The following is an 11701-nucleotide window of genomic DNA, read 5'->3' as shown; positions in this document are numbered from 1 at the left end:
GCCCCAAAACTTAGAATCAATGGAAATAAGCTTTCATGACGGGGATCTTTGTGCCGAAGAGAGCAAGGATAAGATGAAGGCCTGACACGAGCTGATGTGGCGCATTCTGGTGAGTTAACAATGGCGACCACTATTGCGATTTCCTCCATCTCCAAGCCCTTTCTTCCTTTCCCCTCTAAACCCTCAAAATCCATTTTCATCATTACAATGGACTCAACAATGCGTTTCTTCGCCATTACCATCTGTTTTATCAATATAATAACGAGGGTATATAAGTCAAATCACCATAAAATCTTACATAGGGGATCTTTGCAAAAAAAAAAAATGACAAATTTCTGATTTACTTACAATTAGGCCAAACCTTAGCAATGCCATTGTAGTTTACACACACACGCACAAAATAAAAAAAATAAAAAAAAATAAATTGTTGTGCGAGTGAGAACAATGTGACAATTTTGACCTTTTGCCCCTTTCTCTCTCTAGTGATATGTTTCTCTCTTGGGCCGGAGGTGTTTTGGAATAGAAAGCTTTGGCTTCTACTTTATGCTCAATTCAAGATTGGTTGGCTGGCACACAGAGAGGAGGGACCCCAAAAGAGGACAAGTGAGAATTCCAAAGCTTAATTTAAATTGGACTACTTTTCAACCCCACTTGTTCTTCTTCCCCATCATCATTACCTTTGGAATAGGAAACAGTTTGTTTGATTTTTTTTGTTGATTCAATTCCATTGGCGACGACTTGTGAGCTCATCGAATCCTTGGTTTTCATTCATTTCTTCTGCAAGCTTGCTTCATCCTCTGAACGTGAGCTCTCTCTATATATCATGATTGTTTTATATAGATTCAATAATTGAAGACTTCGAATCAAACCAATTCTGTCTCTGCCACTCTCTCTACCATGCATAATTAAATTGAAGAATCTGAATCAAATCCGTTTAGAAACACCCATTTCATTCCCAGCTCTCTCTATCGCTTGTTTTATAGATGCAAGAATTGAAGAATTTGCAAGTAACCGATTTTGTTTCCAGGTCAGAACTTATTCAATTTGGTCTCAGTTCTTTGTAAAAGAGTAGGTTTCCAGGGATTTGAAGGGTGACCCTTTTCAGTATATTTTGATGATTTTGTTCTCGTCAGTTATTGGGGTCATACCTGCTTGGAGGTTGTGAATTGTTCAGTTTATGTATTATAAACACACAGATTTGTTGCTCTAGTTTTGATTTCCTGCAAAATCATAAATTGTCAATTTAATTATTATGTTGTCTGGTCCCTGTGACTCTAACTTGCTTCTGGCTCTGCCTGACGATGTCTTTGCCATAGTCACACGATCCCTCTCTCCAAGGGATCTGTGTAATCTCGGTCTGTGCTGCCGGTGTCTATATGCTCTGGCAGCCTGTGACAAGGTCTGGCTTAGCCAATGTGACATGATAGGGGTCATTCCCCATCCAGACCTTGTTGGATGGCGAAAGGGTGTTTTCTCTTACAAGGCTCTATGCCGGTTCCTCATCGGTGTTCAGCCATTGATTGGAATTTGGGTTCATCAAAACCCTGAGCTCGGCAATGTAGTTTATGTCATGCCTGGTTTTATTTCAATTGTTGGGTGCCGGATCATCCCACAAGAGCTTGGTCCCTTAGGTATTGAAGATGGTCCTATTCTGTGGGCACCAGTGTTTGAGATTCTTTGTGATGTTGATGGTTCTGCTGCATTTTTTCTACATGGGAGGGAGAGAGAAACTGACTATTTCTATCCTGGTTCAATCAAGCCTGTTGATTTGACTTGCAATGTGCTGTTGCTTGAGGTTGAGCCAATCCAACAAAGAAATGGGGATAAACTGGTTCATAGTAAAAGCTTGGCCCACGTCGTTGATAAGGAGCTATCAAAAATTTGTCGATCTGATAGTGGGATGTCAAAGTCACAAAGGGTATCTGGACAGAATGTGTCAAAAGTGCCCTTCAGTCGATTGGCATTTGGTGATAGAAGAAAGCTACTTGAGATTGTTACCAACCAAGTCCGTCTAAAGGTGCCTGATTCGGCAAATGGGCTACCATTTCCTTGTTTGAGGGGTGAAGAGGAGAACCTTAAGAAGGATATGACATTATTGAATCAACGAAGATCATTACTTTTAGAGATGCACAAGCTTCATGGGGATCACATTGATTGGAAGGCTAGTCCTGAGCTGCCTCCAGATCCTACTCGGTTGGAATTGAGTGAGATCAGAAACTGTTTTGATCGTTCAAGTGCTTCTTGCAGTTCTGTCAATGGGGATGTTGGTCGCCCACAGTGCACTAAGAGGAAAACACTTGTTGGGTATTTTAGGGACAGCCTGAAACAGATGATTGGAAAATCAAGCTCAATCAATGGCAGCCGTGAAATTTTGAAGAATGGTTCTTTCAGCAGTGAGAATAGGCATGCACAGCTTCAAGAATTTATGAGGTCAGGTGATACAATAGGACTGTCCTTACATGCTGCAACTGTGAAGTTATCTTCTTATAGAGCATGGCCAAATATGCATGATAGTCGATTTGCTCTTTACAAGTTGCCCATGCACCCCCCAACAGCAGGTCGAGAATATAGTGGCCTATGGGGAGGCACTTTTGGCTGGCCTCCTGGGAGGCCTACGGAAGACAAGCCTGGAAAGGCTCTGTTCTTTCTTTTGCTCTCTTATGAAGAATCCCAAGGGCAACGCCTTCTCATTGCAACCAAAATATTAGAAGGAACCCACTATGTTCTGCATCCAAACGGCTCAGCCATGTTTATAGTGAATGTCGATGAGCCTTCACTAGACCCATTCCCTTGGGATATTGACGAAGATTTACTTCCCATTGAAGTCAAGCATGCTTTTACTGGGGAAGGTATTGCAAATGGATATGGTTTTAGATATCCAGGTTCCAAGCCTGGTTCACTCTTCGTGATTCAAGATGAAATGCTTGCTTTCATATGGAAGGAGTCCAGGGCTGTCTTGACCTTGCAGAGGCTTAACTTGCAAGAGCTTCTTAAGAAGGGTGAACGGGTGCCTGCTTTACCTCCAATTGCCAACTTTTCATATTTAACCAAATCTTACTCAAATGTGTTTGCTGGCTTCTCAACCACCTCAAATTGTCCATCTTCAACAAGGTTTGCACTTATCAGCTCCTAAATAAAAACTTAAAACAGTTTTCTCTTTTTATCTCTCCTAAAAATTGATATTTTCTCCTTGATTGTCATTTCAGATTTATATGGACTATGTAACTTTGTGAACTTGTTTAAATATGTATAATTTATGTTTGGTGCTTTTTTGTTGGTTTCAAAACTCCTAGTGCTTCCTATGTTATTTAGTTATTTATTGGTTGATTACTGCCCTATGGATCCCCTTTGTTGAATGGGAGAGGGGTCATACCTTCCCCGCCCGCCTAGTTTTATAGTTTTATTGGTTATGCTAAAAAAAAAATAGTTATCTAATTATAAAATAGAGAATAAGATTTTGAGTTTAAACCAGTATTCGGATCACTATATTTCGTATCACCCACAAGTATTCTTCTTTTGGATGCCCAAATGGTCTTGCAACCTTATAAAATTTTTTATAGCTACCAAACAGATTTGATTATCAAAATTGGTTAAGAAAAATGAAAACAATTTTGCTATTAAAATTTGGAAAGAGTCAGAATATATCCTATATATAAATACTAAATGTGAATCCAAACACAATTTCTTTAGCAAAAAATTTTATATTTCTCCTTTCAATTATTTAATTATTTATAGGTGTCATTTTCTTTAAAATCTGACATTATCTTTCTCTAAATTTTAGATGTCTGCAAAAATAATCTTGTTCAAATTTTGAATACTAGTAAGGATCACTAATCCCTTTATGTGCTGCTTCATTTGGTTTAGATAAGATACATTATCATTTTAAGATACTATCTAGCATAACACTTTCAATGGAGCCTTAGGCCTTGGCAAATAAACTTGGAGTTCCATTCCGAATTTCATTATGTGCCTTAAAATATTCTTTAGGTTGAAATGTTAAATTTTAGTAAAGAACAAAAAATTGTTGGCACGCAGCTCAAAAAAAAAAAAAAATTTGTAGAGATTAATGTCTTCATAGTGAATTTACATTTGTAGAGCTTAATGTCTTCATAGTTTGTCCTTGGTCTCAATTCAAATTTTTAATCGATTTAACTAAATTTTGAATTTCTACTAGATTAAAGGCAATTAAAAAATTTAACTAGTTGGCATGTAAATCAATCTATCCATCATGTTTATAAAGCATATAAAAATATAAAAAATAAGACAAAGAAATCATACAATTGGGAAAACTACTGTACAGAGCCAGATAAATCAAAAACACTATATGACAAAGATTTACAACTAACTTACTAGATTCTCCTTAGAATCACCTAATCCCTCCCGACAAACTTACACAAGATCTCCCATGGCTTTCTAAACATTGATCCATTGACAAACTTGCTTGTCCCTGTGGGGGAGGTTCAAGATATTGCTTCTCTTGCTGCAGTTCTCGGGTGTGGAGTTAGTTCATTTCCTATCTCTTATTTGGGCCTGCCTTTGGGTGCTCCGTCGAGGAGGGTGGGAGGCTGGGATCTTGTGATCGAGCGGTTTGAGAGAAGATTGGCCTGGTGGAAGAAACAATATCTTTCGAAGGGTGGGAAGGTTACTCTCATAAAGAGTATGTTGTCGAGTTTCCCAACATACTTTATTTCTAATTTTCAGATTCTTTCCTCTGTTGCTGGAAGGATTGAGAGACTTCATCAGAATTTCCTTTGGGGCGGTCAAGGGGGAGTTCAAGTATCTTCTTGTCAGTTGGGAGCAAGTTTGGCATTAGGAGGTTGGTCCCTTTCAACAAGGCTCTCCTTGGAAAGTGGTTTGGAGATTCGGTAGCGAACGACATCGTCTTTGGAGGAGGGTTATCTTGTGCCGTTTTGAGGAAGAGAGGTGGGATATGCGGTTTCAGCGAGATTTTTTAACACTGGGAATTGGGCGACATTTTTTGGTTTTTTAAGATCTCTTGTATAGACTGGAACTGCCTAGAACTCTATATTGCTCTTATTGTGAGAAAATAGGTCATTCGTCATTCTATTGCTGTCAAAGAAATAGAGACGCTGAAATTAGTCACTTTTGAAAGAACTATAGGAGGCCCAGACTCCCTTATTTGGTGCCTTCTCCTTAGGGGAGATTTGAGGTCTGTTCCTTGTTCCATTGCCCTTTTGACTTCTCAGGTACTGATTTACCTTGGAAAATAGTTTGACGCTTGAAAGCTCTTCTTAAAGTGGCCGCCTTTGTTTGGACTACAATTTGGGGCAAGATTTTGACGCTTGATAATTTGAGAAGGAGAAGACAGGTTACTGTCAATTAATGTTGCATTTGTAAGAGGGATGGAGAGTGAGTCGATCACCTGTTCTTGCATTGCCCTGTGGCTCACAAATGTTGGAGTCTTATTCTTGGCTTGTTTGGTGTCCAGTGGGTTATGCCTCAGTCTTTGAGGGGATTGATTGATGCTTGGAAAGGATGTTTCGTGGGAGCCCATGCCCGTGAGTTTTGGAGGGTGGCACCGTTCTGGGTTTGGTGGTGTGTTTGGAAGGAGCGAAATAGACGATCTTTTTGAAGGGGAGGAATCTTCCTTGGGGCTTTGAAATTTCATCTTATTAGCTCTCTTTTTAGTTTGGTGATTGAGAGAAATTGTAAATATATAGAGGAGATTGTTGATTTTTTGAGTTCCTTGGATCCATAGGACGTCTTTCTTTGGCTTTCACTTTTGTGTAGTTTTCGGGCTGCGTTCCCCTTTTGAACGCTTTTTAATGCATCTTTACTTATCAAATTTTTTTTTTATACACATATCTAAGTTTATATATATATATATATATATTGTTGTGTCCTTAGATATCCGCATCCTATTTAAGAATTTGTCAAATATGTATCATATAGTCCACATCTGTGCTTCATAGGTGAAGTTTTATTTGGTGATGACATGTGATACTTGTTTTATGTATTGTTAAACGAACTCATGTGTTATATTTATATTTATTTATTTTGTTTAGAAAGTATTAGTGATTGCATTTAGATTCATAATACTATTAAAAAACAGATGAAAAATTAATTATAAAAAATTAATATTTTGTGTATATATATGTAAATAGAAAAATATAATTTATTCTTATTTTTGTTGTCATATCCTACCCAATTTTTTTTTTTCCTTTTAAATTTGCAGTATCGCCGTACCTGCATCATGTCGTATCCTTATCCAGTATCCGTGCTTCCTAGTTGTCTTAACACAATTTGCTCCTCCATATACTGTTGATCTTCTTTCTAGTAACATTTGCATTGTGTGGTTGTTTTGCTAATGAAGGACTATGAACTCGTAGCTGTAGAGATTTTAACAACTCAAGGATACACCACCATGCTAGATGTATGATGAATGTCAAAAACAAAAAGTCTAGCAATCAAAAATTGCTAGTATGCACCATGGATGCTGTAAAGGAAACCTGGATGCTCAAGTCTATTGTGCTCTCTGTTTTTTGAACCATATATGCCTGTATCTATAGTTTTGAGTCAGAAAACAACTAGGATGTTAAGAGTTTCAATTGTCTTTGGAAACTGAAATCACATGCCTCGATAGTTCGATCCAAGTGTCAATCAGTAAGTCGTAGCTGTAGAGTTTTTAACAACTCAAGGACACACCACCATGCTAGATGTATGATAAATGTCAAAAACAAAGTGTAGCAATAAAAAATTGCTAGTATGCACAATGGTTGCACCTGGATGCTCAAGTCTATTGCGCTCTCTGTTGTTTGAACCGTATATGCCTGTATCTATAGTTTCGAGTCAGAAAACAACTAGGATGTTAAGAGTTTCAATTGTCTTTGGAAACTAAAAATCACATGCCTCGGTAGATCAATCGAAGTGTCAATCGATTCACACTCTGGTTGAAGCTCTCGATTGATGCCTAGATCAATAGAGCTGCCCTACATCCTTGTCAGTTTACGAAAGTTCCAAAATCACGAGACATGCAATCTCAAGCATGATCTTGTAAATCAAATCATGATTATAGAAAACCCTAGACTATATTGATGCACATGAATATGTACCTTAATTGGTGAGTGTCCCAATTGAAAGGTGTAATTACCTTTTTGCCCTTGTACAAATCCTCAAATACCGGATCTGCCCTTTGACAAGGTGCCTCAGCTAACATGACCGATGACGTTCCACCAAACATAACATCATAACAATAAGAAAATTTACCAACACTAAGTTTTGAGCACAAATTTGCCAACCAAGTTTCTGTTTGGTAACGCTGCCATTTTCAGTTTTCTGCTGCCATTTAAAAAAAATGAGAATCCGTTTTGCATTTTGGATTGTTTAAAAAAAAAAAAAACCAGAACAAGCTGCCAGCTTCTTTATATTTTTGGCGGCACCAATTTGGTGCTGGAGGAACCTGTTTCCGTTTTAAGTTGCACTATAGTGGCTCTGTTTTTCATGAGCTGCACAACAGAATCACAGAAATGACAGCAAAAAAAAGAAAAGAAAAAGAAGCAGAGTTACCAAACAGGCCCTAAATTCCTATTGACCCAACACTTGATTTTCAAATTTGATATGCTGCTTGCTTTGTTTCTGATATGCTGCTTGCTTTGAATCTCTCAATCACATACTTGAGAAGATTTTTGACGTGTTCTTCACTGATCAGTCTGATCCTCATCTCCATCATCTTGTTTCGTTTGTAGATGAACGACTCAAGACATTTCAAACACATTATGAACCCAAGTTTTGGGTAAGAATTTGCTGGCACATGACTCAATGACTTCACAGAGGCTTTCTTCACTCACATGATTGGGTATTGCGTAGAAATCACAAATTCTGATTGGATTGAAAGTAAGGCACTTAATTGAATCAAAAAGTGTCAACCAGTTCTCAAACATTGAAACCGTAATCAAGAATGGAAATGCATAGAATCACACAGAAGGTGGATTGTTTTGGGTGAAACAATTGCCTTCACGATTAGAGGCTGGAATTGCGAAGTTTGTGGGAGTAAGTTGAAGTGAACAACTACCGGGCTCGCAAGGATTTGAGTGCGAACCAGGCATAAGTCTGAGACTGAGATACTTATCTACAAATCTTAGCAAAGCGAATTTTGAGCATTCAGGTGAGTTCAAGTTCTGTTGTAACTTCTTCTTCAAAGATAGTGGAGTTTTTTGCTGTGTATTAGGTCCCATAGATTTTTCAAAGATAGTGGAGTTTTTTGCTGTATATTAGGTCCCATAGTTTTCCCTGTTTCAGTTTCACATAAAAATATTATGCCTTCTATTCCTTTTTACTCGCTTTCAATTTCTGTTTTTGCATTCATGATATGTGGTTGATTGGGATCATTCATTATTGAAGAATTTTAAGAATAAGTCATTTGACAAGCAAGTAGACCTATTCAACCCCATCTAGGTCTTTGGGATAGTTAAACTCAAAATGAACCCATTCACTAGTGCAACTCTTGTGCTACAAGAATCATTTTTTCCTTACTGTCTAGGTCCGTAGAATTTGTATAATCCGAATTATGAAGTTCATGTATGTGTGTTATAGATTTATTCTCTTTTAAGATCTTTCTTATGACATAGTGATGAAATTCACAGTTGTAAAATTAGCTGCTGTAGATTGTAATGTTGTGTAGCCTTTAGGACACTTGTACCTGTTGAGATTTGTCTAGTTGGCACTCATCGACCGATAGAGTTGGATAAATGGGTCTTCAAGATCAATCATAGAACTGTGTTGGCCTAAAGTTTTCATACCAAAGGGAAATTGAAACATTTTGATGATAACAAATCATTGAAGGTGTTAGTATTTAGTATCTACTTGAATTTGTGCTAAGTAGATTATAGACATATGAAAACTCAAGATGAGCTAATTGATCAATGGCAAAGACCAAGAAGGATCCAACACTTAAAAGAAGACATGCTTAAAGCTTTAAGATATTAAAGACGTAGGAGAAGACCTCTAAAGCTGAATGACAATGAAGTCAAGATAATGACTTCTACATAAGAACAAAGAGGCATTAAAGTCAAAATAAGCAAGTCATGAACAAGTCAACCCATGGACATTATCGAAGATCAAGATATGGTTAGATAGGCATGGGTGAGTGACTAAAATTTATTATAAAGTTTTCTTAAAGTAACTCGCTTGAAAGCTCAACTCTTGACTTGACCTTAGGACTTTAGGACCTTGCATATCATTTGCATGTCCCGAGGACCCTAGATGATAGAGAACAGTGGCAACAGCCTTTTAAAGTGTATAGAAGGCGTGGCAAGGAGGGCTCTAAGGCTCAAGCCTTAATTTGGCATGTGCTAGATGAGGTTGGGTCCACTTGGAGTCTTGCATAATTGCATAGTTATTGTAAATTGCATTAATGATGATCAAATTGCATCAGTCAGGTTTTTGTTAATTTTATTATGCTAGAGTCAACTATTGATTACCTCAATTATGGGGTAATCCAATGGTCATAAGTTGTTATAGAAATGATAGTATGTAAACTTGATGACTCACTCAATGAATGAATAAAAATGTCTTTGAACTTTCTTTGTGAGTGATTCACAAGATATGAGGGTGTGAGGCCTTCTCTAGGTGTGATGCCTAGACTTGTTGGTGTGATTCCAATAAGTTTTTGTTATTTTCAAATCCTTTCTCTCCACTAACACATCTTGAACGGCAACCCCTATTTATATGAATTTTCATCCAGCCAGTAAACTCTTTATTTATTTCAACTATTCAGGCTGCTCTTGTCATGAACCTCATTCATATCATCATGAGGCCTTTGCTAATGTTGAGTAAGTTCAAGCTTTTATAAGCTTTGGAAGAACTCAACTATTAAGAAACATGAACCAGGACCATGTGCCTAATTCATATCATATGAATTATTCTCTAGTTTTAATACAAGGCTTTGAACTTAATTGTTTCAATCTTGAAATGGCTTAAGTGATACTGAGATGATCTCCAAATTGGAATATCTTTAATACTCAATATTCACATGTAGTAGAGTCAAGGACCTTGGATCAAATTGATTCATATCAAGTATATGGTCTGTAGACCTCAAAGGATTAGGACTTGAACTTATCATATTAATCCTTGAAGTCCTAAAGAAAGTTGGAATGAATTAAAAAAAGAAAAAGAAAAAGGTTGGAATGAATTAAAAGATGACGTATATCATATTGTATCAGGCCAATTCAGTTGGTTGCTCGTGTGAGCTTCAGTGGACTCAAATATTCCAATGGCAAGTGGCATCTCTTGCTGGAGCTTTAAACATCAGTCAACATTTCCATTGTGTCATTCGACCTATACAAAGCAGCAAATTGATTGATTCTAAAATAATACTTCATGTGTGATGGCTGTTTACTTTGCATAGGTGAAATGAATAATTTTCTCTAGTCAGCTTCTTTTTGTCTATTTGACAGGAAGAATCATCTATAAAATATCTCTTGGATCTTGGAATGCAGAGTAAAGATTTGACAATTATTGCACAGCCGTCGTTTTGATTCCTTGTGTAAGAACTGAATGCTCGTTGGCTGCTGTTGATAGCTTAGTGATGATGGACTTCATTTATCATCGTGATTCTCATTGACGATTTATTCTCCTAACTGCTTTCAAAATGTGACACAACTCCTTTCTCCTAGATGGTGAAGTTTAAGGTAATTTTATTTTATTTTATTTTATTTGTATTTATGCAATCTAGATTATTTATAGGAAAATAAGCATTAAATGTTAGTTTTGCATTTGAAATTTTACACCTTGAGTTGGTATCCGACAATTGGAAGAATCATATTTGAATTATCTTAATAAAGTTTCTCCATGCATTTGGATCAGAGAAATTGACATCGAACAGAATTCTAGTTTTTCTTTTTCATTTTTTTTTTTTTTGTTAATGGCCCTTCCACTTTTATTCTTTTATTTTTTATTTTATTTTTTTGCTATAATATTTACTTTCAATTTTCATAAAGATGTCAAACTGATCTTATTGGACCACTCTGATTGTGCTTGTTGCGTTGACTACAATTTACTTCTTTTGGCAATTCCTCAAACTTCAGATGCTATACATTTAACAGTGCTTTATTTAAATTTGTTGCCACTATTAATGTGAATAAATAATGACAAGGCATTTGGTTGTTGATGAAAATAAAATCAATCGTTCTCACATAACATTTGTAACTAAGCAACAAGCATGGCTTTGTATATAGGAAGCCTAAATTCAAAAGAAGTTATCCAATTTATATAGGACAAATATTTTCCAAAAGACTCGTGTGTAAGAATTGATGTTTCATTTGAATCTGTCTGAAGATTATTTTGGTTGCAGTGGCAAGACATAGTATGCTTTATTGACTACAGCAAGTCTTTAAATTTAATTAGATTGGGTTTTCTGTGGGGTCAATGCCAGGTGCAGCAGTAAAAAACAGGTGGCCGGCAAACGTGAGAAGTGGCTTTGAGTATGGGGGTGGCTACACTGCAAATAAAGATGAGGGTGGGTTGTAGTACTCAATCAAACACTCGACCGTGCTGAACCGGGACCAACAATGGGTAACGAGCTTAGTTTTTTCTTGATTGAAATGGCAACTACATGTTCGGCCTGTTTGAATTTTGTGTCAAAGAAGCTTGAGATTTTGAGGGTTTTCAATTTCTTCTATTTGATTTTTTTTTTTTTTTTTTTTTTTTTTTTTTTTTTTTTTTTTTTTTTTGTGTTGTTGTT

At 36.7% G+C, this 11701-nt stretch overlaps 1 protein-coding gene across 4 annotated transcripts; it reads left to right on the top strand.

Annotated features, from left to right (window-relative positions):
• Positions 1-315: 315 nt before the first annotated feature.
• Positions 316-11701, top strand: LOC132303179 (F-box protein At5g39450). 4 transcript variants are annotated; one of them, XM_059800336.1, is made up of 4 exons: positions 316-3111; positions 7707-8125; positions 10458-10649; positions 11393-11701. In XM_059800336.1, exons 1-2 carry the CDS (start codon positions 1253-1255, stop codon positions 7708-7710), a joined length of 1863 nt encoding a protein of 620 aa, XP_059656319.1. In that variant the 5' UTR covers positions 316-1252; the 3' UTR covers positions 7711-8125; positions 10458-10649; positions 11393-11701. The 4 variants fall into 4 exon arrangements, with proteins under 4 accessions (XP_059656319.1, XP_059656318.1, XP_059656317.1 ...); XM_059800335.1 differs by having other exon boundaries at positions 10416-10649; XM_059800334.1 differs by lacking the exon at positions 7707-8125.

The sequence above is a fragment of the Cornus florida genome, unplaced genomic scaffold (genome assembly GCF_030987335.1).
Source record: "Cornus florida cultivar Cherokee Brave unplaced genomic scaffold, ASM3098733v1 CherokeeBrave_3.0.0_Hap2_Chr04, whole genome shotgun sequence".
NCBI lineage: Eukaryota > Viridiplantae > Streptophyta > Magnoliopsida > Cornales > Cornaceae > Cornus > Cornus florida.
The sequence above is the reverse complement of the archived record's forward strand: the minus strand, read 5'-3'. Positions and strand labels throughout refer to the sequence as shown.